The 27,957-nt window shown below is 40.1% G+C and overlaps 1 protein-coding gene across 1 annotated transcript in view; it reads right to left on the bottom strand.

Annotated features, from left to right (window-relative positions):
- Nucleotides 1-27,261, bottom strand: part of TG (thyroglobulin) — a 224,689-nt gene extending 197,428 nt beyond the window's left edge. The window contains exons 1-6 of the mRNA XM_075827934.1: nucleotides 27,140-27,261; nucleotides 25,590-25,687; nucleotides 22,735-22,938; nucleotides 21,426-21,585; nucleotides 19,224-19,330; nucleotides 16,800-16,943 (exon numbers count right to left, since the gene is read on the bottom strand). Of these exons, the coding sequence (XP_075684049.1) occupies nucleotides 16,800-16,943; nucleotides 19,224-19,330; nucleotides 21,426-21,585; nucleotides 22,735-22,938; nucleotides 25,590-25,687; nucleotides 27,140-27,261 (835 nt within the window). The remainder of the gene's footprint in view (nucleotides 1-16,799; nucleotides 16,944-19,223; nucleotides 19,331-21,425; nucleotides 21,586-22,734; nucleotides 22,939-25,589; nucleotides 25,688-27,139) is intronic.
- Between the last annotated feature and the right edge of the window lie 696 nt (nucleotides 27,262-27,957).

Raw genomic sequence — 27,957 nt, forward strand, 5'->3', positions numbered from 1 at the left:
CCAGCATGCTCCATATCACTATATACAAGAAGATGTATAACTTATACCAGCTGTACATATATAATTATATACAGAAGATATCCAGGTTATACCAGCATGGTAGATATCGCTATATACAAGAAGATTTATAACTTATAGCAGCTGTACATATATAATTATATACAGAAGATACCCAGGTTATACCAGCATGCTCCATATCACTATATACAAGAAGATGTATGACTTATACCAGCTGTACATATATAATTATATACAGAAGATACCCAGGTTATACCAGCATGCTCCATATCACTTTATGCAAGAAGATGTATCATTTATACCAGCTGTACATATATAATTATATACAGAAGATACCCAGGTTATACCAGCATGCTCCATATCACTATATACAAGAAGATGTATAACTTATACCAGCTGTACATATATAATTATATACAGAAGATACCCAGGTTATGCCAGCATGCTCCATATCAATATATACAAGAAGATGTATAACTTATACCAGCTGTACATATATAATTATATACAGAAGATACCCAGGTTATACCAGCATGCTCCATATCAATATATACAAGAAGATGTATAACTGATGCCAGCTGTACATATATAATTATATACAGAAGATACCCAGGTTATACCAGCATGCTCGATATCTCTATATACAAGAAGATGTATAACTTATAGCAGCTGTACATATATAATTATATACAGAAGATACCCAGGTTACACCAGCACGCTCCATATCACTATATACAAGATAATGTATAACTTATACCAGCTGTTCTTATATAATTATATACAGAAGATACCCAGGTTATACCAGCATGCTCCATATCACTATATACAAGAAGATGTATAACTTATACCAGCTGTGCATATATAATTATATACAGAAGATACCCAGATTTTACCAGCATTCCCCATATCACTATATACAAGAAGATGTATAACTTATACCAGCTGTTCTTATATAATTATATACAGAAGATACCCAGGTTATACCAGCATGCTCCATATCACTATATACAAGAAGATGTATAACTTATACCAGCTGTGCATATATAATTATATACAGAAGATACCCAGATTTTACCAGCATTCCCCATATCACTATATACAAGAAGATGTATAACTTATACCAGCTATACATATATAATTATATACAGAAGATATCCAGGTTATACCAGCATTCCCCATATCACTATATACAAGAAGATGTATAACTTATACCAGCTGTACATATATAATTATATACAGAAGATATCCAGGTTATACCAGCATGGTAGATACCGCTATATACAAGAAGATTTATAACTTATAGCAGCTGTACATATATAATTATATACAGAAGATACCCAGGTTATACCAGCATGCTCCATATCACTATATACTAGAAGATATATAACTTATACCAGCTGTACATATATAATTATATAGAAAAGATACCTAGGTTATACCATCATGCTCCATATCAATATATACAAGAAGATGTATAAATGATACCAGCTGTACATATATAAATATATACAGAAGATACCCAAGTTATACCAGCATGCTCCATATCACTATATACAAGAAGATGTATAACTGATACCAGCTGTACATAAATAATTATATACAGAAGATACCCAGGTTATACCAGCATGCTCCATATCACTTTATACAAGAAGATGTATCATTTATACCAGCTGTACATATATAATTATATACAGAAGATACCCAGGTTATACCAGCATGCTCCATATCACTATATACAAGAAGATGTATAACTTATACCAGCTGTACATATATAATTATATAAAGATGATACCCAGGTTATACCAGCATGCTTTATATAACTATATACAAGAAGATATATAACTTATACCAGATGTACATATATAATTATATACAGAAGATACCCAGGTTATACCAGCATGCACCATATCACTATATACAAGAAGATATAAAACTTATACCAGCTGTACATATAATTATAAAGAAAAGAAACCCAGGTTATACCAGCATGTTCCATATCACTATATACAAGAAGATGTATAAATTATACCAGCTGTACATATATAATTATATAGAGAAGATACCCAGGTCATACCAGCATGCTCAATATCACTATATACAAGACGATATATAACTTATACCTGCTGTACATATATAATTATATACAGAAGATGCCCAGGTTATACCAGCATGATCCATATCACTATATACAAGAAGATGTATAACTTATAGCAGCTGTACATATATAATTATATACAGAAGACACCCAGGTTATACCAGCATGCTCCATATCACTATATACTAGAAGATGTATAACTTCTACCAGCTGTACATATATAATTATATACAAAAGACACCCAGGTTATACCAGCATGCTCCATATCACTATATACAAGAAGATGTATAACTTATACCAGCTGTACATATATAATTATATACAGAAGATATCCAGGTTATACCAGCATGGTAGATATCGCTATATACAAGAAGATTTATAACTTATAGCAGCTGTACATATATAATTATATACAGAAGATACCCAGGTTATACCAGCATGCTCCATATCACTATATACAAGAAGATGTATGACTTATACCAGCTGTACATATATAATTATATAGAGAAGATACCCAGGTTATACCAGCATGCTCCATATCACTATATACAAGAAGATGTATAACTGATACCAGCTGTACATATATAATTATATACAGAAGATACCCAGGTTATACCAGCATGCTCCATATCACTTTATACAAGAAGATGTATCATTTATACCAGCTGTACATATATAATTATATACAGAAGATACCCAGGTTATACCAGCATGCTCCATATCACTTTATGCAAGAAGATGTATCATTTATACCAGCTGTACATATATAATTATATACAGAAGATACCCAGGTTATACCAGCATGCTCCATATCACTATATACAAGAAGATGTATAACTTATACCAGCTGTACATATATAATTATATACAGAAGATACCCAGGTTATGCCAGCATGCTCCATATCAATATATACAAGAAGATGTATAACTTATACCAGCTGTACATATATAATTATATACAGAAGATACCCAGGTTATACCAGCATGCTCCATATCAATATATACAAGAAGATGTATAACTGATGCCAGCTGTACATATATAATTATATACAGAAGATACCCAGGTTATACCAGCATGCTCGATATCTCTATATACAAGAAGATGTATAACTTATAGCAGCTGTACATATATAATTATATACAGAAGATACCCAGGTTACACCAGCACGCTCCATATCACTATATACAAGATAATGTATAACTTATACCAGCTGTTCTTATATAATTATATACAGAAGATACCCAGGTTATACCAGCATGCTCCATATCACTATATACAAGAAGATGTATAACTTATACCAGCTGTGCATATATAATTATATACAGAAGATACCCAGATTTTACCAGCATTCCCCATATCACTATATACAAGAAGATGTATAACTTATACCAGCTATACATATATAATTATATACAGAAGATATCCAGGTTATACCAGCATTCCCCATATCACTATATACAAGAAGATGTATAACTTATACCAGCTGTACATATATAATTATATACAGAAGATATCCAGGTTATACCAGCATGGTAGATTTCGCTATATACAAGAAGATTTATAACTTATAGCAGCTGTACATATATAATTATATAGAGAAGATACCCAGGTTATACCAGCATGCTCCATATCACTATATACAAGAAGATGTATAACTTATACCAGTTATACATATATAATTATATACAGAAGATGCCAAGGTTATACAAGCATGCTCCATATCACTATATACAAGAAGATGTATAACTTATACCAGCTGTACATATATATTTATATACAGAATATACCCAGGTTATACCAGCATGATCTATATCACTATGTACAGGAAGATATATAACTTATACCAGCTGTACATATATAATTATATACAGAAGATACCCAGGTTATACCTGCATGCTCCATATCACTATATACAAGAAGATGTGTAACTTCTACCAGCTGTACATATATAATTGTATACAAAAGACACCCAGGTTATACCAGCATGCTCCATATCATTATATACAAGAAGATGTATGACTTATACCAGCTGTACATATATAATTATATACAGAAGATGCCCAGGTTATACCAGCATGCTCCATATCACTGTATTCAAGAAGATGTATAACTTATACCAGCTGTACATATATAATTATATAGAGAAGATACCCAGGTTATACCAGCATGCTCAATAACACTATATACAATAAGATGTATAACTTATACCAGCTGTACATATATAATTATATACAGAAAATACCCAGGTTATACCAGCATGTTCCATATCACTATATACAAGAAGATGTATAACTTATACCAGCTGTACATATATAATTATATACAGAAGATGCCCAGGTTATACCAACATGCTCCATTTCACTATATACAGGAAGATGTATAACTTATACCAGCTGTACATATATAATTATATAGAGAAGATACCCAGGTCATACCAGCATGCTCAATATCACTATATACAAGACGATATATAACTTATACCTGCTGTACATATATAATTATATACAGAAGATGCCCAGGTTATACCAGCATGATCCATATCACTATATACAAGAAGATGTATAACTTATACCAGCTGTACATATATAATTATATACAGAAGATACCCAGGTTATACCAGCATGCTCCATATCACTATATACAAGAAGATGTATAACTTATACCAGCTGTACATATATAATTATATACAGAAGATGCCCAGGTTATACCAGCATGCTCCATATCACTATATACAGGAAGATGTATAACTTATACCAGCTGTACATATATAATTATATAGAGAAGATACCCAGGTCATACCAGCATGCTCAATATCACTATATACAAGACGATATATAACTTATACCTGCTGTACATATATAATTATATACAGAAGATGCCCAGGTTATACCAGCATGATCCATATCACTATATACAAGAAGATGTATAACTTATACCAGCTGTACATATATATTTATATACAGAATATACCCAGGTTATACCAGCATGATCTATATCACTATGTACAGGAAGATATATAACTTATACCAGCTGTACATATATAATTATATACAGAAGATACCCAGGTTATACCAGCATGCTCCATATCACTATATACAAGAAGATATATAACTTATACCAGCTGTACATATATAATTATATACAGAAGATACCCAGGTTATACCAGCATGCTCCATATCACTATATACAAGAAGATGTATAACTTCTACCAGCTGTACATATATAATTGTATACAAAAGACACCCAGGTTATACCAGCATGCTCCATATCATTATATACAAGAAGATGTATGACTTATACCAGCTGTACATATATAATTATATACAGAAGATGCCCAGGTTATACCAGCATGCTCCATATCACTGTATTCAAGAAGATGTATAACTTATACCAGCTGTACAAATCTAATTATATACAGAAGATACCCAGGTTATACCAGCATGCCCCATATCACTATATACAAGAAGATGTATAACTTAAACCAGCTGTACATATATAATTATATACAGAAGATACCCAGGTTATACCAGCATGTACCATATCACTATATACAAGAAGATGTATAACTTATAGCAGCTGTACATATATAATTATATACAGAAGACACCCAGGTTATACCAGCATGCTCCATATCACTATATACAAGAAGATGTATAACTTCTACCAGCTGTACATATATAATTATATACAAAAGACACCCAGGTTATACCAGCATGCTCCATATCACTATATACAAGAAGATGTATAAATTATACCAGCTGTACATATATAATTATATAGAGAAGATACCCAGGTTATACCAGCATGCTCAATAACACTATATACAATAATATGTATAACTTATACCAGCTGTACATATATAATTATATACAGAAGATACCCAGGTTATACCAGCATGTTCCATATCACTATATACAAGAAGATGTATAACTTATACCAGCTGTACATATATAATTATATACAGAAGATGCCCAGGTTATACCAGCATGCTCCATATCACTATATACAGGAAGATGTATAACTTATACCAGCTGTACATATATAATTATATAGAGAAGATACCCAGGTCATACCAGCATGCTCAATATCACTATATACAAGACGATATATAACTTATACCTGCTGTACATATATAATTATATACAGAAGATGCCCAGGTTATACCAGCATGATCCATATCACTATATACAAGAAGATGTATAACTTATACCAGCTGTACATATATAATTATATACAGAAGATACCCAGGTTATACCAGCATGCTCCATATCACTATATACTAGAAGATATATAACTTATACCAGCTGTACATATATAATTATATAGAAAAGATACCTAGGTTATACCATCATGCTCCATATCAATATATACAAGAAGATGTATAAATGATACCAGCTGTACATATATAAATATATACAGAAGATACCCAAGTTATACCAGCATGCTCCATATCACTATATACAAGAAGATGTATTACTGATACCAGCTGTACATATATAATTATATACAGAAGATACCCAGGTTATACCAGCATAACCCATATCACAATATACAAGAAGATGTATAACTGATACCAGCTGTACATAAATAATTATATACAGAAGATACCCAGGTTATACCAGCATGCTCCATATCACTTTATACAAGAAGATGTATAATTTATACCAGCTGTACATATATAATTATATACAGAAGATATCCAGGTTATACCAGCATGGTAGATATCGCTATATACAAGAAGATTTATAACTTATAGCAGCTGTACATATATAATTATATACAGAAGATACCCAGGTTATACCAGCATGCTCCATATCACTATATACAAGAAGATGTATGACTTATACCAGCTGTACATATATAATTATATAGAGAAGATACCCAGGTTATACCAGCATGCTCCATATCACTATATACAAGAAGATGTATAACTTATACCAGTTATACATATATAATTATATACAGAAGATGCCAAGGTTATACCAGCATGCTCCATATCACTATATACAAGAAGATGTATAACTTATACCAGCTGTACATATATATTTATATACAGAATATACCCAGGTTATACCAGCATGATCTATATCACTATGTACAGGAAGATATATAACTTCTACCAGCTGTACATATATAATTATATACAGAAGATACCCAGGTTATACCAGCATGCTCCATATCACTATATACAAGAAGATATATAACTTATACCAGCTGTACATATATAATTATATACAGAAGATACCCAGGTTATACCAGCATGCTCCATATCACTATATACAAGAAGATGTATAACTTCTACCAGCTGTACATATATAATTGTATACAAAAGACACCCAGGTTATACCAGCATGCTCCATATCATTATATACAAGAAGATGTATGACTTATACCAGCTGTACATATATAATTATATACAGAAGATGCCCAGGTTATACCAGCATGCTCCATATCACTGTATTCAAGAAGATGTATAACTTATACCAGCTGTACAAATCTAATTATATACAGAAGATACCCAGGTTATACCAGCATGCCCCATATCACTATATACAAGAAGATGTATAACTTAAACCAGCTGTACATATATAATTATATACAGAAGATACCCAGGTTATACCAGCATGTACCATATCACTATATACAAGAAGATGTATAACTTATAGCAGCTGTACATATATAATTATATACAGAAGACACCCAGGTTATACCAGCATGCTCCATATCACTATATACAAGAAGATGTATAACTTCTACCAGCTGTACATATATAATTATATACAAAAGACACCCAGGTTATACCAGCATGCTCCATATCACTATATACAAGAAGATGTATAAATTATACCAGCTGTACATATATAATTATATAGAGAAGATACCCAGGTTATACCAGCATGCTCAATAAGACTATATACAATAAGATGTATAACTTATACCAGCTGTACATATATAATTATATACAGAAGATACCCAGGTTATACCAGCATGTTCCATATCACTATATACAAGAAGATGTATAACTTATACCAGCTGTACATATATAATTATATACAGAAGATGCCCAGGTTATACCAGCATGCTCCATATCACTATATACAGGAAGATGTATAACTTCTACCAGCTGTACATATATAATTATATAGAGAAGATACCCAGGTCATACCAGCATGCTCAATATCACTATATACAAGACGATATATAACTTATACCTGCTGTACATATATAATTATATACAGAAGATGCCCAGGTTATACCAGCATGATCCATATCACTATATACAAGAAGATGTATAACTTATACCAGCTGTACATATATAATTATATACAGAAGATACCCAGGTTATACCAGCATGCTCCATATCACTATATACTAGAAGATATATAACTTATACCAGCTGTACATATATAATTATATAGAAAAGATACCTAGGTTATACCATCATGCTCCATATCAATATATACAAGAAGATGTATAAATGATACCAGCTGTACATATATAAATATATACAGAAGATACCCAAGTTATACCAGCATGCTCCATATCACTATATACAAGAAGATGTATTACTGATACCAGCTGTACATATATAATTATATACAGAAGATACCCAGGTTATACCAGCATAACCCATATCACAATATACAAGAAGATGTATAACTGATACCAGCTGTACATAAATAATTATATACAGAAGATACCCAGGTTATACCAGCATGCTCCATATCACTTTATACAAGAAGATGTATAATTTATACCAGCTGTACATATATAATTATATACAGAAGATACCCAGGTTATGCCAGCATGCTCCATATCAATATATACAAGAAGATGTATAACTTATACCAGCTGTACATATATAATTATATACAGAAGATACCCAGGTTATACCAGCATGCTCCATATCAATATATACAAGAAGATGTATAACTGATGCCAGCTGTACATATATAATTATATACAGAAGATACCCAGGTTACACCAGCACGCTCCATATCACTATATACAAGATAATGTATAACTTATACCAGCTGTTCATATATAATTATACACAGAAGATACCCAGGTTATACCAGCATGCTCCATATCACTATATACAAGAAGATGTATAACTTATACCAGCTGTGCATATATAATTATATACAGAAGATACCCAGATTTTACCAGCATTCCCCATATCACTATATACAAGAAGATGTATAACTTATACCAGCTATACATATATAATTATATACAGAAGATATCCAGGTTATACCAGCATTCCCCATATCACTATATACAAGAAGATGTATAACTTATACCAGCTGTACATATATAATTATATACAGAAGATATCCAGGTTATACCAGCATGGTAGATATCGCTATATACAAGAAGATTTATAACTTATAGCAGCTGTACATATATAATTATATACAGAAGATACCCAGGTTATACCAGCATGCTCCATATCACTATATACAAGAAGATGTATGACTTATACCAGCTGTACATATATAATTATTTAGAGAAGATACCCAGGTTATACCAGCATGCTCCATATCACTATATACAAGAAGATGTATAACTTATACCAGCTGTACATATATAATTATATACAGAAGATACCCAGGTTATACCAGCATGCTCCATATCACTATATACAAGACGATATATAACTTATACCAGCTGTACATATATAATTATATACAAAAGACACCCAGGTTATACCAGCATGCTCCATATCACTATATACAAGAAGATGTATAACTTATACCAGCTGTACATATATATTTATATACAGAATATACCCAGGTTATACCAGCATGATCTATATCACTATGTACAGGAAGATATATAACTTATACCAGCTGTACATATATAATTATATACAGAAGATACCCAGGTTATACCAGCATGCTCCATATCACTATATACAAGAAGATGTATAACTTCTACCAGCTGTACATATATAATTATATACAAAAGACACCCAGGTTATACCAGCATGCTCCATATCACTATATACAAGAAGATGTATGACTTATACCAGCTGTACATATATAATTATATACAGAAGACACCCAGGTTATACCAGCATGCTCCATATTACAGTATTCAAGAAGATGTATAACTTATACCAGCTGTACAAATCTAATTATATACAGAAGATACCCAGGTTATACCAGCATGCCCCATATCACTATATACAAGAAGATGTATAACTTAAACCAGCTGTACATATATAATTATATACAGAAGATACCCAGGTTATACCAGCATATACCATATCACTATATACAAGAAGATGTATAACTTATAGCAGCTGTACATATATAATTATATACAGAATATACCCAGGATATACCATCATGCTCCATATCACTATATACAAGAAGATGTACAACTTAAACCAGCTGTACATATATAATTATATACAGAAGACACCCAGGTTATACCAGCATGCTCCATATCATTATATACAAGAAGATGTATGACTTATACTAGCTGTACATATATAATTTTATACAGAAGATGCCCAGGTTATACCAGCATGCTCCATATCACTATATACAAGAAGATGTATAACATACCAGCTGTACATATATAAATATATACAGAAGATACCAAGGTTATACCAGCATGCCCCATATCTGTTATGGCAGGAAGGAGGTGAACGGAACAAGTGAGCCCTAATCTACCCACCGCTTTGTCCCTGCCTACTTGCAACGACCCGCCCTAGGCGACGGGGTACAACTTGGCGGCGGTCCCTACGCTGACTAAGTGCAAGGGGATACAAACAGGGAACAAGCAAGGGAAGGGGCAGTAGCCCACGGAACACCGTGAGGAAACGGAGTGGTGAACGAGCCAGTCAGGATCAGGATGTAATGGAGTATACAAACGCAGAGCACGGAGCAGGAAGCAAGCCGGGGGCAGAGCGAAGCAGGATAAGCGGGAACTGAAGAAAGGCAGAAGCACGGCAGAAGCAGGCTGGAGCAAGGCAGCAGTGGAGCCAGGAAACCAAGAAGAATCACAAGCAATGAGGAAGAGAAAACGGCAGGTATAAATGGACAGGGGGCGGAGCTAACTCCGACTGACAAGGCCGCGATAGGCTCTCCCACTCCTGAGCCTGCCACCCTGATTGGTGGGAGCCGGTGTCAGTCTAAGAGGTCTGGCCTCAGGTGTCGACTGATTAATCCTGGGAGTATCCACAGACGTAGTGCCTGGCAGATCCTTTACAGTACTCCCCCTTTTATGAGGGGCCACCGGACCCTTACTAAGAGGACCCGGTTTAGTGGGGAAGAGAAGGTGGAACCTCCTGACCAATACCCCAGCGTGAACATCTCGAGCAGGTACCCAAGTCCTCTCCTCCGGCCCGTATCCTCTCCAATGGACCAGGTACTGGAGGGAGCCCTTGATCATCCTACTGTCCACAATCTTGGCCACCTCGAATTCCACCCCCTCAGGGGTGAGAATGGGAACAGGAGGTTTCCTCGAGGGGGACCAGGACGGGGAGCAGCGTTTAAGGAGGGAGGCATGAAAGACGTCGTGTATGCGAAAGGATGGGGGCAGCTCCAGACGGAAGGATACAGGGTTGAGGACTTCAATGACCTTATAAGGCCCAATAAATCGGGGAGCAAACTTCCTGGACGGGACCTTAAGGCGCAAGTTCCTAGACGACAACCACACCAGATCCCCGACGACAAACCGGGGGTTAGCAGAACGTCTTCTATCAGCCTGAATCTTTTGTACGCTCTGGGACGCCTCTAGGTTCTTCTGAACCTGGGCCCAGACTGTGCACAGTTCCCGATGAACGTCCTCTACCTCGGGATTATTGGAACAACCAGGAGAAACGGAGGAGAACCTTGGATTAAACCCGAAATTACAGAAAAACGGGGAGACCCCTGACGAGTTACTGACCCGGTTATTCAGGGAAAATTCGGTGAGAGGAAGAAATGAGACCCAATCAAATTGACAGTCAGAGATGAAACACCTTAAATATTGTTCCAGGGATTGATTAGTCCTTTCCGTTTGGCCATTAGTTTCGGGATGGAAGGCGGAGGAGAAGGACAGATCAATCTCCAACTTTTTACAAAAAGCTCTCCAAAATAAGGAAACAAATTGTACCCCTCTGTCAGAAACGATATTGACTGGGGCCCCATGGAGACGCAGAATGTGTTTAACAAACAAAGAAGCTAACGTCTTGGCGTTAGGTAGTTTCTTAAGGGGCACAAAGTGGCACATCTTGCTGAAGCGGTCTACTACCACCCACACCACCGACTTGCCCTGAGATGGAGGCAAATCGGTGATAAAATCCATGGAGATATGGGTCCAAGGTCTCTGGGGGAATGGGCAAAGAACGTAGTAAGCCCGCAGGTCGGGACCTAGGGGTCTTGGACCTAGCACAAACCTCACAAGCGGCGACGTAAGCCCTAACGTCTTTAGGCAACCCAGGCCACCAATAGTTTCTGGTAATGAGGTGTTTGGTACCCAAGATGCCAGGATGACCAGCTAGTGCGGAGTCATGGTTTTCCCTGAGTACCCTTAGCCGGTATTGCAGGGGGACAAACAGCTTGTCCCCAGGGAGGTTCCCGGGAGCTGAACCTTGATCAGCCGCAATGTCAGAGGCTAAATCAGAATCAGTGGCAGAAACGATTATACCAGGGGGTAAAATACAAGCAGGATCCTTCTCAGAAGGAGGATTGGCCATGAAACTACGTGACAGTGCATCAGCCTTAATATTTTTGGACCCAGCCCTATAGGTAACCAAGAAGTTAAATCTGGTAAAGAATAGCGCCCATTGAGCTTGTCTAGGATTAAGCCTCCGGGCAGATTCTAGGAAAACCAGATTCTTGTGGTCAGTAAGGACCGTTACCTGGTGTCTGGCCCCCTCCAGGAAGTGACGCCACTCTTCAAAAGCCCATTTAATGGCTAAAAGTTCGCGGTTGCCAATATCATAGTTACTCTCCGTGGGCGAAAACTTCCTAGAGAAGTAAGCACAGGGGCGGAGATGGGTGAGGGAGCTGGTACCCTGGGACAAGACGGCCCCCACTCCCACCTCGGATGCGTCAACCTCCACAATAAATGGCTCCCTTTGGTTGGTCTGAACCAGCACGGGGGCCGAGATAAAGCACTTCTTGAGGGTCTCAAAAGCCTGGACGGCCTCAGGAGGCCAGTGGAGGACATCAGCACCCTTGCGAGTGAGGTCCATAAGAGGCTTAGCGACAACCGAGAAGTTGGCAATAAATCTCCTGTAATAGTTAGCGAACCCCAAAAAAAACTGTAGCGCCTTCAGGGAGGCAGGTTGGACCCATTCCGCCACAGCCTGAACCTTGGCAGGGTCCATGCGGAATTCATGAGGAGTGAGGATTTGACCCAAAAATGGTATCTCCTGTACCCCAAACACACATTTTTCGGTTTTCGCAAACAGATCATTTTCCCGGAGGACCTGGAGGACCTTCCTGACATGCTCCACGTGGGAGGACCAGTCCTTGGAAAACACCAGTATGTCATCAAGGTACACTACAAGAAAATTTCCCAGGTAATCTCTCAGAATTTCATTAATAAAATTCTGGAAGACGGCAGGGGCATTACACAACCCAAAGGGCATGACCAGGTATTCGAAATGACCTTCGGGCGTGTTGAACGCAGTCTTCCACTCATCCCCCTCTTTGATGCGGATAAGGTTATATGCCACCCGTAGATCAAACTTAGAGAACCATTGGGCCCCCTGAACCTGATTAAAAAGATCCGGAATCAAAGGAAGGGGATACTGGTTCCTTACTGTGACCTTATTCAAGTTCCGATAGTCAATGCACGGCCTAAGACCACCATCCTTCTTCCCCACGAAGAAGAAGCCAGCACCTACAGGAGAAGTCGAGGGGCGAATGAAACCCTTGGCCAGGCATTCTTGGATATACTCCCTCATAACTTCACGTTCAGGACATGAAAGATTAAATATCCTACCCTTAGGAAGCTTAGCACCAGGTACCAAATCGATGGCGCAATCGTAATCTCTATGAGGGGGCAACACCTCGGAGGCCTCCTTAGAAAACACATCAGCGAAGTCCTGAACAAACTCAGGTAGCGTGTTTACCTCCTCACGGGGAGAAATAGAGTTAACCGAAAGACATGACGTCAGGCATTCACTACCCCATTTGGTGAGATCCCCAGTATTCCAATCAAACGTGGGATTATGCAGCTGCAACCAGGGAAGACCTAATACCAGATCGGACGATAATCCCTGCATCACCAGTACAGAGCACTGCTCCAAATGCATGGAGCCAACAAGGAGTTAAAAAACAGGAGTATGCTGAGTAAAATAACCATTAGCAAGAGGAGTGGAGTCGATACCCACTACCGGGACAGGATAAGGCAAATCAATAAAAGGCATTTTTAGAGACATAGCAAATTCCACAGACATGATATTAGCAGATGAGCCAGAATCCACGAAGGCACTGCCAGTGGCAGACCGGCCAGCAAACGAGACCTGACAGGGAAGCAAAATTTTATTGCGTTTCATATTAACGGGAAATACCTGTGCGCCCAAGTGACCTCCCCGACGATCACTTAGGCGCGAAAGTTTTCCGGCTGCTTATTCTTGCACCTGGGACAGGTGTTCAGTTGATGCTTGTCATCCCCACAATAGAAGCAGAGACGATTCTTCCTGCGGAACTCTCTACGTTGTCGAGGGGACATGGAGGCCCCGAGTTGCATAGGTACCTCCGAGTCTTCCATGGAAGAGCGAGGAGACGGGACCTCGGGGGGAATCGCAGGGAAGTCAGAGGGGAAAACATTGAAACGTTCAAGCTGACGTTCCCTGAGACGTCGGTGAAGTCGTACTGCTAGGGCCATAACCTGGTCTAGGGAGTCAGAAGAGGGGTAGCTAACAAGCAGATCCTTCAGGGCGTTAGATAAGCCTAACCTAAACTGGCACCTTAGGGCCGGGTCATTCCACCGAGAAGCTACGCACCACTTTCTAAAATCAGAACAGTATTCCTCAACAGGTCTCCTACCCTGACGTAAGGTCACCAGCTGACTCTCGGCTAAGGCAGTCCTGTCTGTCTCGTCGTAAATGAGTCCGAGGGCAGAGAAAAAACGATCAACGGAGGAAAGTTCAGGGGCGTCAGGAGCCAAGGAGAAGGCCCACTCTTGGGGCCCTTCCTGGAGTCGGGATATAATGATTCCCACCCGCTGGTTCTCGGAACCTGAGGAGTGAGGTTTTAGACGGAAGTAAAGTCTGCAACTCTCCCGGAAGGAGAGAAAAGTCTTACGGTCCCCTGAGAACCGGTCAGGTAACTTGAGGTCAGGTTCTAGAGGTGAGGTGAGGGGTACTACTATGGCAGCGTCAGACTGGTTGACCCTCTGAGCCAGGGCCTGGACCTGTAGGGAGAGGCCCTGCATCTGCTGGGTCAGGGTCTCAAGGGGGTCCATGATAGCGTCAGCATAGGAGAAATGGTAGACTAGGTATGGGCTTGTGATTATGTTATGGCAGGAAGGAGGTGAAGGGAACAAGTGAGCCCTAATCTACCCACCGCCCTGTCCCTGCCTACTTGCAACGACCCGCCCTAGGCGACGGGGTACAACTTGGCGGCGGTCCCTACGCTGACTAAGTGCAAGGGGATACAAACAGGGAACAAGCAAGGGAAGGGGCAGTAGCCCACGGAACACCGTGAGGAAACGGAGTGGTGAACAAGCCAGTCAGGATCAGGATGTAATGGAGTATACAAACGCAGAGCACGGGGCAGGAAGCAAGCCGGGGGCAGAGCGAAGCAGGATAAGCGGGAACTGAAGCAAGGCAGAAGCAGGCTGGAGCAAGGCAGCAGTGGGGCCAGGAAACCAAGAAGAATCACAAGCAATGAGGAAGAGAAAACGGCAGGTATAAATGGACAGGGGGCGGAGCTAACTCAGACTGACCAGGCCGCGATAGGCTCTCCCACTCCTGAGCCTGCCACCCTGATTGGTGGGAGCCGGTGTCAGTCTAAGAGGTCTGGCCTCAGGTGTCGACTGATTAATCCTGGGAGTATCCACAGACGTAGTGCCTGGCAGATCCTTTACAATATCACTATATACAAGAAGATGTATAACTTATACCAGCTGTACATATATAATGATATACAGAAGATACCCAGGTTATACCAGCATGCTCCATATCACTATATACAGGAAGATGTATAACTTATACCAGCTATACATATATAATTATATATAGAAGATACCCAGGTTATACCAGCATACTCCATATCACTATATACAAGAAGATGTATAACTTATACCAGCTGTACATATATAATTATATACAGAAGATACCCAGGTTATACCAGCATGCTCCATATCACTATATACAGGAAGATGTATAACTTATACCAGCTGTACATATATAATTATATACAGAAGATACCCAGGTTATACCAGCATGCTCCATATCACTATATACAGGAAGATGTATAACTTATACCAGCTGTACATATATAATTATATACAGAAGATACCCGGGTTATACCAGCATGCTCCATATCACTATATACAAGAAGATGTATAACTTATACCAGCTGTACATATATAATTATATACAGAAGATACCCAGGTTATACCAGCATGCTCCATATCACTCTATATGCCCTTTGTTGGGAGATCAATGCACATTACAGCACTAAAAAACATAATGCCAAATTTTGCAAAAATCACAGGTTTATGACTTACATCTGAATCTGCCGGAGGTGATTAGCTGAACACCCAGATAACGTCTTTGCAGCATACGGTAAATGGCAGTTTCTGGGAATGAACGTGAAAGAGGAAGTCCGGAAAATACGGTGTCGTAGATTTCTTCCAGCAGCATCTCTAAACCTGTTAGAAAGAGATATAGGACATTAGGAACACAACAAGGACTTCATGATGGACCTTCTCATGGGTCTATAGAAGCTCTAACAATCAGAAAGACCCAGGTTATGGGATTTTCCGTGGTTCCTTGTGGATGGACTTGTCAATAATATAATAATAATATTGACTCCTCTGAACTTGTTGGAGTCTTTGGAGAAATTTAATGGACAGCAAGAAAAGCAAAAGAGTGGATCATTGACGAACTCAAGCCAAACCTTCCACACAGGTGACAAGACTGAAGGTTTATGATATGTGGGGCGTAGTATGAGAAGACCCTGCTCATTGGAGAAAACAATTATGGTCCGAAAAGATAAAGGAAAAAACGGAGGAAGACAACTAGCACAAAGATGGATGGAAACAATGAGCAATATGTCATTGAGAGGTCTGAAGACTCAGAGTTCAGGACGTCCTATACAATTGGTTAGGCCCCATGCACACGACCGTAAAAAACCTCAGTTTCACTTTCATTGAACGCGGACACCATTCGGTAGCACTACGGATGGGTGTCTGTGCTGTAGAAATGTTCAGAAAATTATGGAACATGTCCGTTCTTTTGCATTTTGCGGGCCGTGCTCCCATACTTTGTATGGGAGCACGGCCCGAAAATGCGGGTGGCAGTCGGCGGCCGGCCGTGCCCGCAATCGCGGACCGTGATTGCGGGCACGGTCGTGTGCTTGGGGCCTTACAAAAATTCTAAATTAACATGACGACAATAATAAAAAACTTGTTATATTAAAGTCTATAAATCAGGTTAAAGGGGTTCTCCACATTGCAGAATACCTAATTTTTAGAAGGACCCCTTAGCAATAAGCAAATCACAAAGTGTCCCCCTGCTCGTACCCCCAGCGATCAGCCGTAATCTATGAGAAACCTCTTAGTATTTGTTCAGTTTCCCTGCAGCGCCACCACACGGGAAAATAAGCATTACGCAGTGTCCATTCATATCAATGGGACAAGTCCTCCAGTGCAAGAGACACTTTTTGTAACTACTCTCTACACTGGCTTAGAGGTGAAGATTCTGAACAGAGGACCCCCCTCCATTAAAGGGGTTGTGCCACAAAACACATGTATCACCTATCTACAGGATAGGGGTTACATGTGTGATTGCTGGGGGTACAAATGCTGGGACCCCTGGGATAAGGACAACAGGGAACCGAAAGTCCCGCATGAGAAGCTTGGGACCTCCGGGTTCTGTGTCCGGCTTGTGTGCCCGGCAGCTCCATAGAAATTAATGTAGGGCCAGTCACGCATGTGCACAAGCGCGACTGGCACTCCATTCATTTCTATGGAGCTGCCGGACACACAAGCCGGACACAGAACCCGGAAGTCCCAAGCTTCCCATGGAGCACTTCGGGGGACTTTTGGTTCCCTGTTCTCCCAGCGATCACACATGTAGCCCCTACCCTGTGGATAGGGGATACATGTGTTTTGTGGCAAAACCCCTTTAACTCAGAATTCCCTAAGAGGACGTATGAAAAAGTTTTTTTTTAAACTTGATAATCCCTTTAATTGGAGGAACTGACTGCTAGAAACATAAATATGGGGTGATCGGATGACCAGTCATAGGCCCGCAGGCCTTAGTCGAGTATCACCAGTTCTAATATAGCACTTGTCTGATCCATGCGGTGGCATAACGATCGCGGTTGCAGGGGGTGCTGGAGAGAAAGGGGGCCGGCAGGGGGACTGTTCTGGATTCAATATAGGCTGCCACATTAGGCCCCGGCAAAGGTCTGTGCCTCAAGGTCCTGACATCGGGCAGCATCAGGATATTGTATGCATCTCAGCACCCAACTTACAGTGCCAGTACTTTATGTGCTGCGTCTCCATACAATGTCCTGACACTTATATGCGCGGCGGAATAGATTGGAATAGAGCTGATGTGGCAGTCTGAGGGGGATCGGAGGAGGCCCCTTACAAAGAAGAGAAATGGTGAGTAAATATTGTTTTTTTTATGTCCGATCTGGAGAGAGGACTGATCTAGGGGAAATGGGGCCCAGTACGGGCCCATCTCTCTATTGAAATTCCCCTTGATCCATGGCTCATTTATTAGTACATAGGGTGCGTCAGTGACCTCACATGATACAGAGCATGCCCACTACAGTTTCTCATAGACGTAAAAAAAGTCCTTTTCTTACTGAGGTTTAGACAGATGTATAGATACGGTGATACATTTATTTTAGGCCCTAATGGCTGAGAGGGTTCACAGAGGAGAGGGGCAAAGCTTCTGCCCAAGTCCTTCTAACTCACCGGTTCCTTCCAGCTCGCGTCCAAGGGCGTCAGCACAGTAGCAGTATCCGGACACTTCTGGAAATGATTCTCTAAGGGATTTAAAGGACGTGAAGAAATTTGGAAACCTGCAAAGAAAAAGGAATATGACACTAATTATTCTGTAAGGACTTGTACAAGGAATCTGTCAACCTGTACATATGAAATCCTCTAAAGATTTAAATCTACAGAAATTAATTTACATATTTTTATTTGAAGGAAAACAGTTATTTTTGGCTATATATAAATAGAAGTCATAGAAGTCGCCTTGTCGGGGCAGGTGGGCTCACACAATTTGATCAAAATGTGCGCTAAGAACCTCCCTATTGTAAGTAGATTTAGCAGTAATGCATATTTATTCATATTTAGTGGCTTAATTGGCATTAGTGTTCTCAGTGTGCGGTCGCCATTTTCTTGTGTGCTGTATATATATATATATATATATATATATATATATATATAATTATTATTTTTTACTTTGACTTGTTTATTGATCAAAAAAAGTTATAAACATTGCATGTGCTCGTTTTACAGCCTACAGTGAAATAAAATGTTATTATCTTAGGCCCCATGCACATGACCGTATTTTTCATCCATAATTACGGACAGTAATTACGGAGCCATTCATTTCTATGGGCTACAGACACCTTTCCATATTTTTACGGATGGGTGTCCGTGCCGTAGGAATGATAAAACATGTCCTTTTTTTGTCTGTAATTACGTCACGGACTCCTCATAGAAGTCTATGGGCGCTTCCGTAATTACCGAAGAGTTGCTATGCGATGCCAGGGGATTACCTAAGATTCCTCCCTGTTTTTGTGGATCCGTAAATACGAATGCATTACGGATGCAATACAGACCATATTTACGAACACGGTTTTGTATATGCGGATGATTTGCGGATGACTATAAATGAGTACGGGTCCGTATTTATGGATGCATGAAATCTACGGTCGTGTGCATGGGGCCTCATTATCACTAGTAGGCTGGACAGGTCTATTGTACTGCCTCAGATTAGACAAAAAAAAAAAGAGTGTAGATATCGATCATAGGGCAGATCTATGGGGTGGGGTTATCTGATCGGACTGGTGGTTACACATAGTGAAGTTGTGGGTGTATATGGGGCAGACTAGTAGTGTCTATCTCAAATTCCACACTCTGTTGACTCAACCATAAACCATCTCTTTCATGCTGTGAAATGCTCTTTTTTAGGTTACTATTCTAACATTTAAAGGGGTTCTTTGGTACCATAATAATTGATGGGCTATTTTTGGAGGGCTGGTAGAGGGCTGGAAGAGAGCTGGTAGAGGGCTGGTAGAGGGCTGGTAGGGGGCTGGAAGAGGGCTGGTAGAGGACTGGAAGAGGGCTGGTAGAGGGCTGGAAGAGGGCTGGTAGAGGGCTGGTAGAGGACTGGAAGAGGGCTGGTAGAGGGCTGGAAGAGAGCTGGTAGAGGGCTGGAAGAGGGCTGGTAGAGGGCTCGTAGAGGGCTGGAAGAGGGCTGGTAGGGGGCTGGAAGAGGGCTGGTAGAGGGCTGGTAGAGGGCTGGAAGAGGGCTGGTAGAGGGCTCGTAGAGGGCTGGAAGAGGGCTGGAAGAGGGCTGGTAGAGGGCTGGAAGAGGGCTGGAAGAGGGCTGGAAGAGGGCTGGAAGAGGGCTGGTAGAGGTTCTGGTGGAGGGCTGGTAGAGGGCATGTATAGCACTTTTGGAGGGCTGGTAGAGGGCTGGTAGAGGGCTGGAAGAGGGCTGGAAGAGGGCTGGTAGAGGGCTGGAAGAGAGCTGGTAGAGGGCTGGTAGAGGGCTGGTAGAGGGCTGGAAGAGGGCTGGAAGAGGGCTGGTAGAGGGCTGGAAGAGAGCTGGTAGAGGGCTGGTAGAGGGCTGGAAGAGGGCTGGAAGAGGGCTGGAAGAGGGCTGGTAGAGGGCTGGTGGAGGGCTGGTAGAGGTCTTATATGGTGGGGCCCATGGCATTTTACCCTTTTGCCCCTCCCATAATCCAGGCACGGGGTCATATCTGCAGGTTTTTCCTTTCTAGGTGACCAGATGAGATCAGGAGACAGATGGTAAAACTTCTGCAGAACTTGGACTTAACTTGATGTCCACACTAGACACTATTGGAAGAAAAATCCTCCAACCCAAATCTGACTCCTCAGGTCGGGATGGAAATATCCATGAACTGCGCTGGACGTTACCTGCTAAAACTTGTCACTACATCGAAAACCATCTTGTCTGTGGTATTCACCAGTTTACACTGGACAGGGTGGAATCCTCCGTCCTTAGTGCACTGGGGGGGATTCTTCTCACCAACATCGTGTAGGATCCGGCGATCTCTTACTGCGCACCTCTGCGGACCTGGAAAGTCGACACTCACCAAAATGATTATTAAATATCATGGCACGAGGCACTGGTGTCCATTCCACTCCTCACATCCATGCAGGCCTGTCATCATTGCTGAGTGCTTCAAAACATAAGAACACTATTCTCCTTAAATACTCTGTGCTCTTAATTCTTCCCCAATCTACACTTCAGTCCTTGTCTTCACACTTGTGTTCAATCCCCTCTTTATGAGTGGACAGGTCACTGCCTCCTGCAAGATCAATAGACTCATCTCCTGCTGACGCCATGAGTAAAGAATAGATGTACTCAGACATTAGCCCAGATTTATGTAAATAAAGCGTAGTCATTGTTTTATGAAAATCTATTAAACGTCCTAATATAATTTGTCTTTTCTGTCTTTTTTTTATTGGTGTCTGTTGGCTGTCAGTGAATTGGGCCATTTTTTTTTCAGAGGCTGAAAACCCATACTGATTAAGTCTGACTGAAGCAGGTACATGACTGAGCACATGTGTCAGTTGGACATTTTCAGCCCCTGGATATAAGCAAGAATATTTCCATTCACTGACAACAAGTAGAGATCGTAAAAATGGAGAGGATTTGAAAAATGACATATCAATTCTATACTCCGCCCAAATACAAGTACTAAGGTTCCTAGTAAACAAATATGTTGATGCTGATACCACAGGCAGAATCGTACACAGAAATCATAGCACCCCTTAATCACAGAATGGACCCCACCCCCACTGAGAGCTTCCCTAAAGTACTTCACCTTTATTAAACTTAATGTAGACCATATTTTTATAATATACGTTTATAGGGATCGGTGCTGCGTTCTTCAGACCAAATACCTTGTCTAATTTATATAGTCAAAGTTGTATGTTAAAATTCTGGATAATTACAGCCACCACTAGGTGGAGCTCACTGCATATGGATTTATACAGCTAGTAATGAACTAGCTCCGCCTAGTGGTGCCTGCAGGTAAACACTATAATTGTGATATTTCCCAGAAGGGCCACCCATACTCAGCCAGAGCCAAACTCTCCAGAGAATATGGGGACCCAGTCAATCTCAGGATTGCTAAAGGTCGCTGCCCTTTGACACTTTAAAGGTCATAATAACCTTGTCTATTAGTTGTAATCCTAAAGCTCCGCATATATGACTCACATTGTGCTGGTTGCCCCATCTGCCGTGTCCCATAGATCTCCATGCCCTCGTTGTCCACACACCAGCACTCGCCCAGCTGCTGATCACATTGCACAGACTCATATTCCCCTGAATCTCTACAGCGTGGGGTGAAGGACGTGGAGCTGCTGTTGATGTATCCGCCCAATAAGATCTGCTGCTTCTTGAGTTGGCAAAAGGATAAGCCTGAAATACAGAATATCAGAAAGGTTCCGTATAGGTGGAGTCAAAGAGCCGGATCAGGGAGATCGGCCCCCGGAGTACAGCACATGGATGTACAATGATTTCATTGGGTGTTATAAAATGCTTCACTTCCCTGAATATGGGGGGTCTTGGAACCATCCGTGATCAGACACTCAGGGCCACAGCACCCATCTCTCCAGCAGGGGATGGTAAGTAAAGGTGAGCGAGACTTGGGGGTAGCATGAACCGGGACAAAGAGTGCGCCCGAGTTTGACTTTTGCATCGTGTCCCTGCCTCATCTTCAAATTCCCCGGGTCCTACCCATGAACATGTGCAAGAAACTGGTCATGTAACTGGTTCCCAAGAAGACCATGTGTCACAGCAAATTTGGGTGGTCAGTTAAAAGAGGTTCTAACTATCTCATATCTATCTATCTATCTATCTATCTATCTATCTATCTATCTATCTATCTATCTATCTATCTCATATCTATCTATCTATCTATCTATCTATCTATCTATCTATCTATCTATCTATCTATCTATCTATCTATCTATCTATCTATCTCATATCTATCTATCTATCTATCTATCTATCTCATATCTATCTATCTATCTATCTATCTCATATCTATCTATCTATCTATCTATCTATCTCATATCTATCTATCTATCTATCTATCTATCTATCTATCTATCTATCTATCTATCTATCTATCTATCTATCTATCTATCTATCTATCTATCTCATATCTATCTATCTATCTCATATCTATCTATCTATCTATCTCATATCTATCTATCTATCTATCTATCTATCAATCTATCTATCTATCTATCTATCTCATATCTATCTATCTATCTATCTATCTATCTATCTATCTATCTATCTATCTATCTATCTATCTATCTATCTATCTATCTATCTATCTATCTATCTCATATCTATCTATCTATCTATCTATCTGTCTATCCTCATATCTATCTATCCTCATATCTATCTATCTATCTATCTATCTATCTATCTATCTATCTATCTATCTATCTATCAAATTCAAATTCAAAGAAGCTTTATTGGCAGGACCAAATACATATTAGCATTGCCAAAGCAAGTAAGAAGTAAGGGAATGAGGGATAGGGACTGAGGGCTTGGGGATAGGGACACATCTAGGGTCGGGGTTATACAAGTCCATGGCATATCATGTCTCTCTCAGTTTATGGCATGCAGTGACATATTGTGCCGCTGTGCCCACTGTGGTTTCCTCTTCGCCCAGCAGGATGTAGAGTTTCTCTTCCTCTTCCATGGAGCTGAAGTCCGGTAAGAGATCAGAGAGTCTCCTGAAGTGAGTGTCCCTCACTGCTGAGTATTTGGAGCAGTGTAGCAGGAAGTGGGTCTCATCCTCCACGGCCTCCTGGTCGCACTGTTGGCACAGTCGGCTCTCCCTGGGCTTGTAGGTCTGTCTGTGGCGCCCGGATTCGATGAGCAGGTTGTGGGCGCTCAGTCTGTAGCGGCTCAGGATCTGTCTGTCTCTGGGGTTTGGCAGTTTCTCCAGATATGGCGCCAGTTTATATTCCCGCTGTAGACTCCGGTATATTGTCAGTTTCTGGGATGTCTTTATGTCGTTCCTCCAGTCACTGATATATTCCTCTTGGTTCTCGTTTTATTGTCTTCTTGATTTCGGCTTTTGTGAGGCCGCGCTGAGTGACATTTTCTTCAGGCCGGGTCAGGGTGAGATGTTCTGGGGGGCCTGGTTTACCTGGGACCCCTTGGTGTAGCAGGGCTTTATGGTGATAGGAACTTTGCCTGCTGCTGTGTAGATGGGCCCAGAATGATAGCGCCCTCTTCTGGATTGTGAGGTGTAGTGGGAATCTGCCCAGTTCTGCCCGACAGGCACTATTTGTGGTACTCCGATGGACTTGGAGAAGGTGTTTACAGAATTCTAGGTGGAAAATTTCTGTTGGGCTGGAATCCCACCTTGACCAGTCTGGGTATGTGTCCGGACCCCAGACTTCACTGGCATACAGGAGCTATCTATCTATCTATCTATCTATCTATCTATCTATCTATCTATCTATCTATCTCATATCTATCTATCTATCTATCTATCTATCTATCTATCTATCTATCTCATATCTATCTATCTATCTATCTATCTATCTATCTATCTATCTATCTATCTATCTATCTATCTATCTCATATCTATCTATCTATCTATCTATCTATCTATCTATCTCATATCTATCTATCTATCTATCTATCTATCTATCTATCTATCTATCTATCTATCTATCTATCTATCTATCTATCTATCTATCTCATATCTATCTATCTATCTATCTATCTATCTATCTATCTCATATCTATCTATCTATCTATCTATCTATCTATCTATCTATCTATCTATCTATCTATCTATCTATCTATCTATCTATCTATCTATCTATCTATCTCATATGGGGGGCATTGTACTGTGTGGGGCAGCTATGGGGAGCATTTATATATATATATATAACAGACCACTGCATTCCTTTTGCTAGCAAACACGTGTAGCGGCTCTTCTATTCTAGTACTGTATGTAAGAGCTGAATATTTACTTCGAAGGATGAAATAAAATAATTTGTAATAATAATATAAATAATAATAATGTCCTTACATATTACTGGAGAGTCTGACCCTTTACTGCCAGGGACTTCTGCACCATCAGCATCTACACACCAGCAGGGGGCACCATTTCTGTCACACTGGATATTCCTATATTACAGGAGAGTAGGTTTATTTAAAAAAAAATACATCTTAGAAAGTATATAAAAATCTTATGAGTATGAGATTGTTATTTCCTTGAAAGAACTATACAATTCAACAAAGCAGGATCTGCCATTCAGTGGTGTGAACAAGTATATAGACCCGTCAAGATATTCTATATTATTTCATACTTATTACTCTAAAAATAGAACAAAGGGAAAGTGAGGAACCATGGCTTTTGATGAGGAAACAAAGTAATGCAAAATCCATATCGCCCATGTAAAAAGTATCTGCCCCTTTACACTTCTAAATAACTTTAGCAGAAGTAATTGCAGCTGAACCCATCCTATAATTGGATTTTGGTCTTTCTCATCCCTGTTGATATAGTTTGTCCCACTCTTTCATGCAGAATTGGTGTAATTCAGACACATTGGGAGGCTCTTTGATTTAAATCGGGACTGTAATGCTTGATTTCTCCTGTGGTGGCGCTGCAGCAGAATTGAACACTTGCTGCTACCACAGATTACAGTTGATCACTGAGATTAGACCTCAGTAATCAGCTGTAATCTGTGGTGGCAGCAAATTACAGCAGGACACCCTGTAATCAGTTTATCTTCTAACAAAAATGATTGTCCAAAGCGGAGAACTCCTTTAGGCATTTATGGATATGCATCTGCATTGACAGATACATTACAAGGTGTGAATTCTACTAAAATAACACCCTTCATACCCCAAAATACAACACTTTTCCAGGACTTGTTGTCTGGGAATCTTCATTGTTCAAGAATCTCTCAAACAGTGTGGATTTATTTCTAAACTGGTTGTATCAACAACACATGGGCCTTAGTGTTTAGTGTTGTGATGCTGCTGCCATCTAGTGATGAAATTTCAAACTACATGACATTACAGTTAAAGTCAAGTAAAAGTAACACATGCACAGGAACACATTAGGAAACCTTATTTTATGACTTTCTCTTGTATTTAGCTGTTTACTTTTACCTCAAATCTTCTGGAATGGTCGGACATAAAAGATATTTCCTATTTCATCATCCAAGTGACAGTTTCTCATAAAAACATCTAAAAACTATGAAAAATTCCCATAAATGGGACACATTGAAAGGAAATGTATTATTGTAAGCGCAATAATTGCATTTACCATAATAAAGCCCCTCCCCGCATACATATTAAAGGGGCAGCAGTTCAAATAAATGTATTGGTCTTGTGTCTGAATTAATTTAGGGCTCTGGTCTGGGGTCTCCCCCTTGCCCCCTGACAGAGCTCCCCCTGTCTAGTGTCTCTGCCATGCTCCTCCACAGAATCCCTGCCAGTTTGCGTCACATTTCTGACTAGGGGGGGCAATGTGCGCAGACTCATTGTGCTGACTGCCCTGGCGCTGACATTACAGAACTCTTCATGATCAGACACTGTAGGGGAATACACGGTGTTACATTGTATCATTACCTGTACAGCCCCTCCTCCGAGCACTGCGGGATATAGCGGTCTCCGGTAGTCAGGGCATTTTTTCTTGCCAGTTCACATGGCAGCAGCGGTTGAGAGTCCAGCTGGTATTCTGGATGAGACATATGAAAATATTAAATTAATTGGCAGCTCTTGGGACAAGCGTTTTCAGACACATTGGATTGAAGTCGGTTGGTGTGAGATTCAAAAAGTTGGAATTTCGAGACAAAACTATTGCATTTTCTTTTTGTGTGGGTGACATTTAGTGGGTGCTACTGCTTCTACTGGCTTAGATTCATTATTGCATATTATTGGTGACCCTATTTGAAGTGGACACCCTAAAGTTTTTTTTAAAGGAAAACGTTTACTCAAAAATCAAAAATTCTGTTTTTGCTACAGTCCCCTTTATCTCCGGCTCCTCTTATGTCATTGGGGCTCTGGTACTGGAAGATCATGGACTTCTGGATCCTGACAAGTCTTTTTTGTTACATAAGGAATTGGACTAAGGCGTGGAAGCCCCATTTTTTACATAATTGTAGACATTAAAGAGTTGGAAGGGTCAGTACTAGTATGTTTATACTGCCACCTAGTGGAAGAATTAATTAAATCAGTTTTTCACATAGTGTTAAAATAATTCCTGATTTCGCTGTGTCCTTGGACAGAGATGACTTTTGAAAATGGAGCCTAACGCTAAAGTTATTCCCAGAAATGTTTCTTAACTATGCCATATGTACAGATGTAGCAGAGCTGAGTTTGTTATTTGGTACATCCTAGGGTAATATTATAAGGAGTTATTTGTAGGTATTATTATAACCCCTGGT

The sequence above is a fragment of the Rhinoderma darwinii genome, chromosome 5 (genome assembly GCF_050947455.1).
Source record: "Rhinoderma darwinii isolate aRhiDar2 chromosome 5, aRhiDar2.hap1, whole genome shotgun sequence".
NCBI lineage: Eukaryota > Metazoa > Chordata > Amphibia > Anura > Rhinodermatidae > Rhinoderma > Rhinoderma darwinii.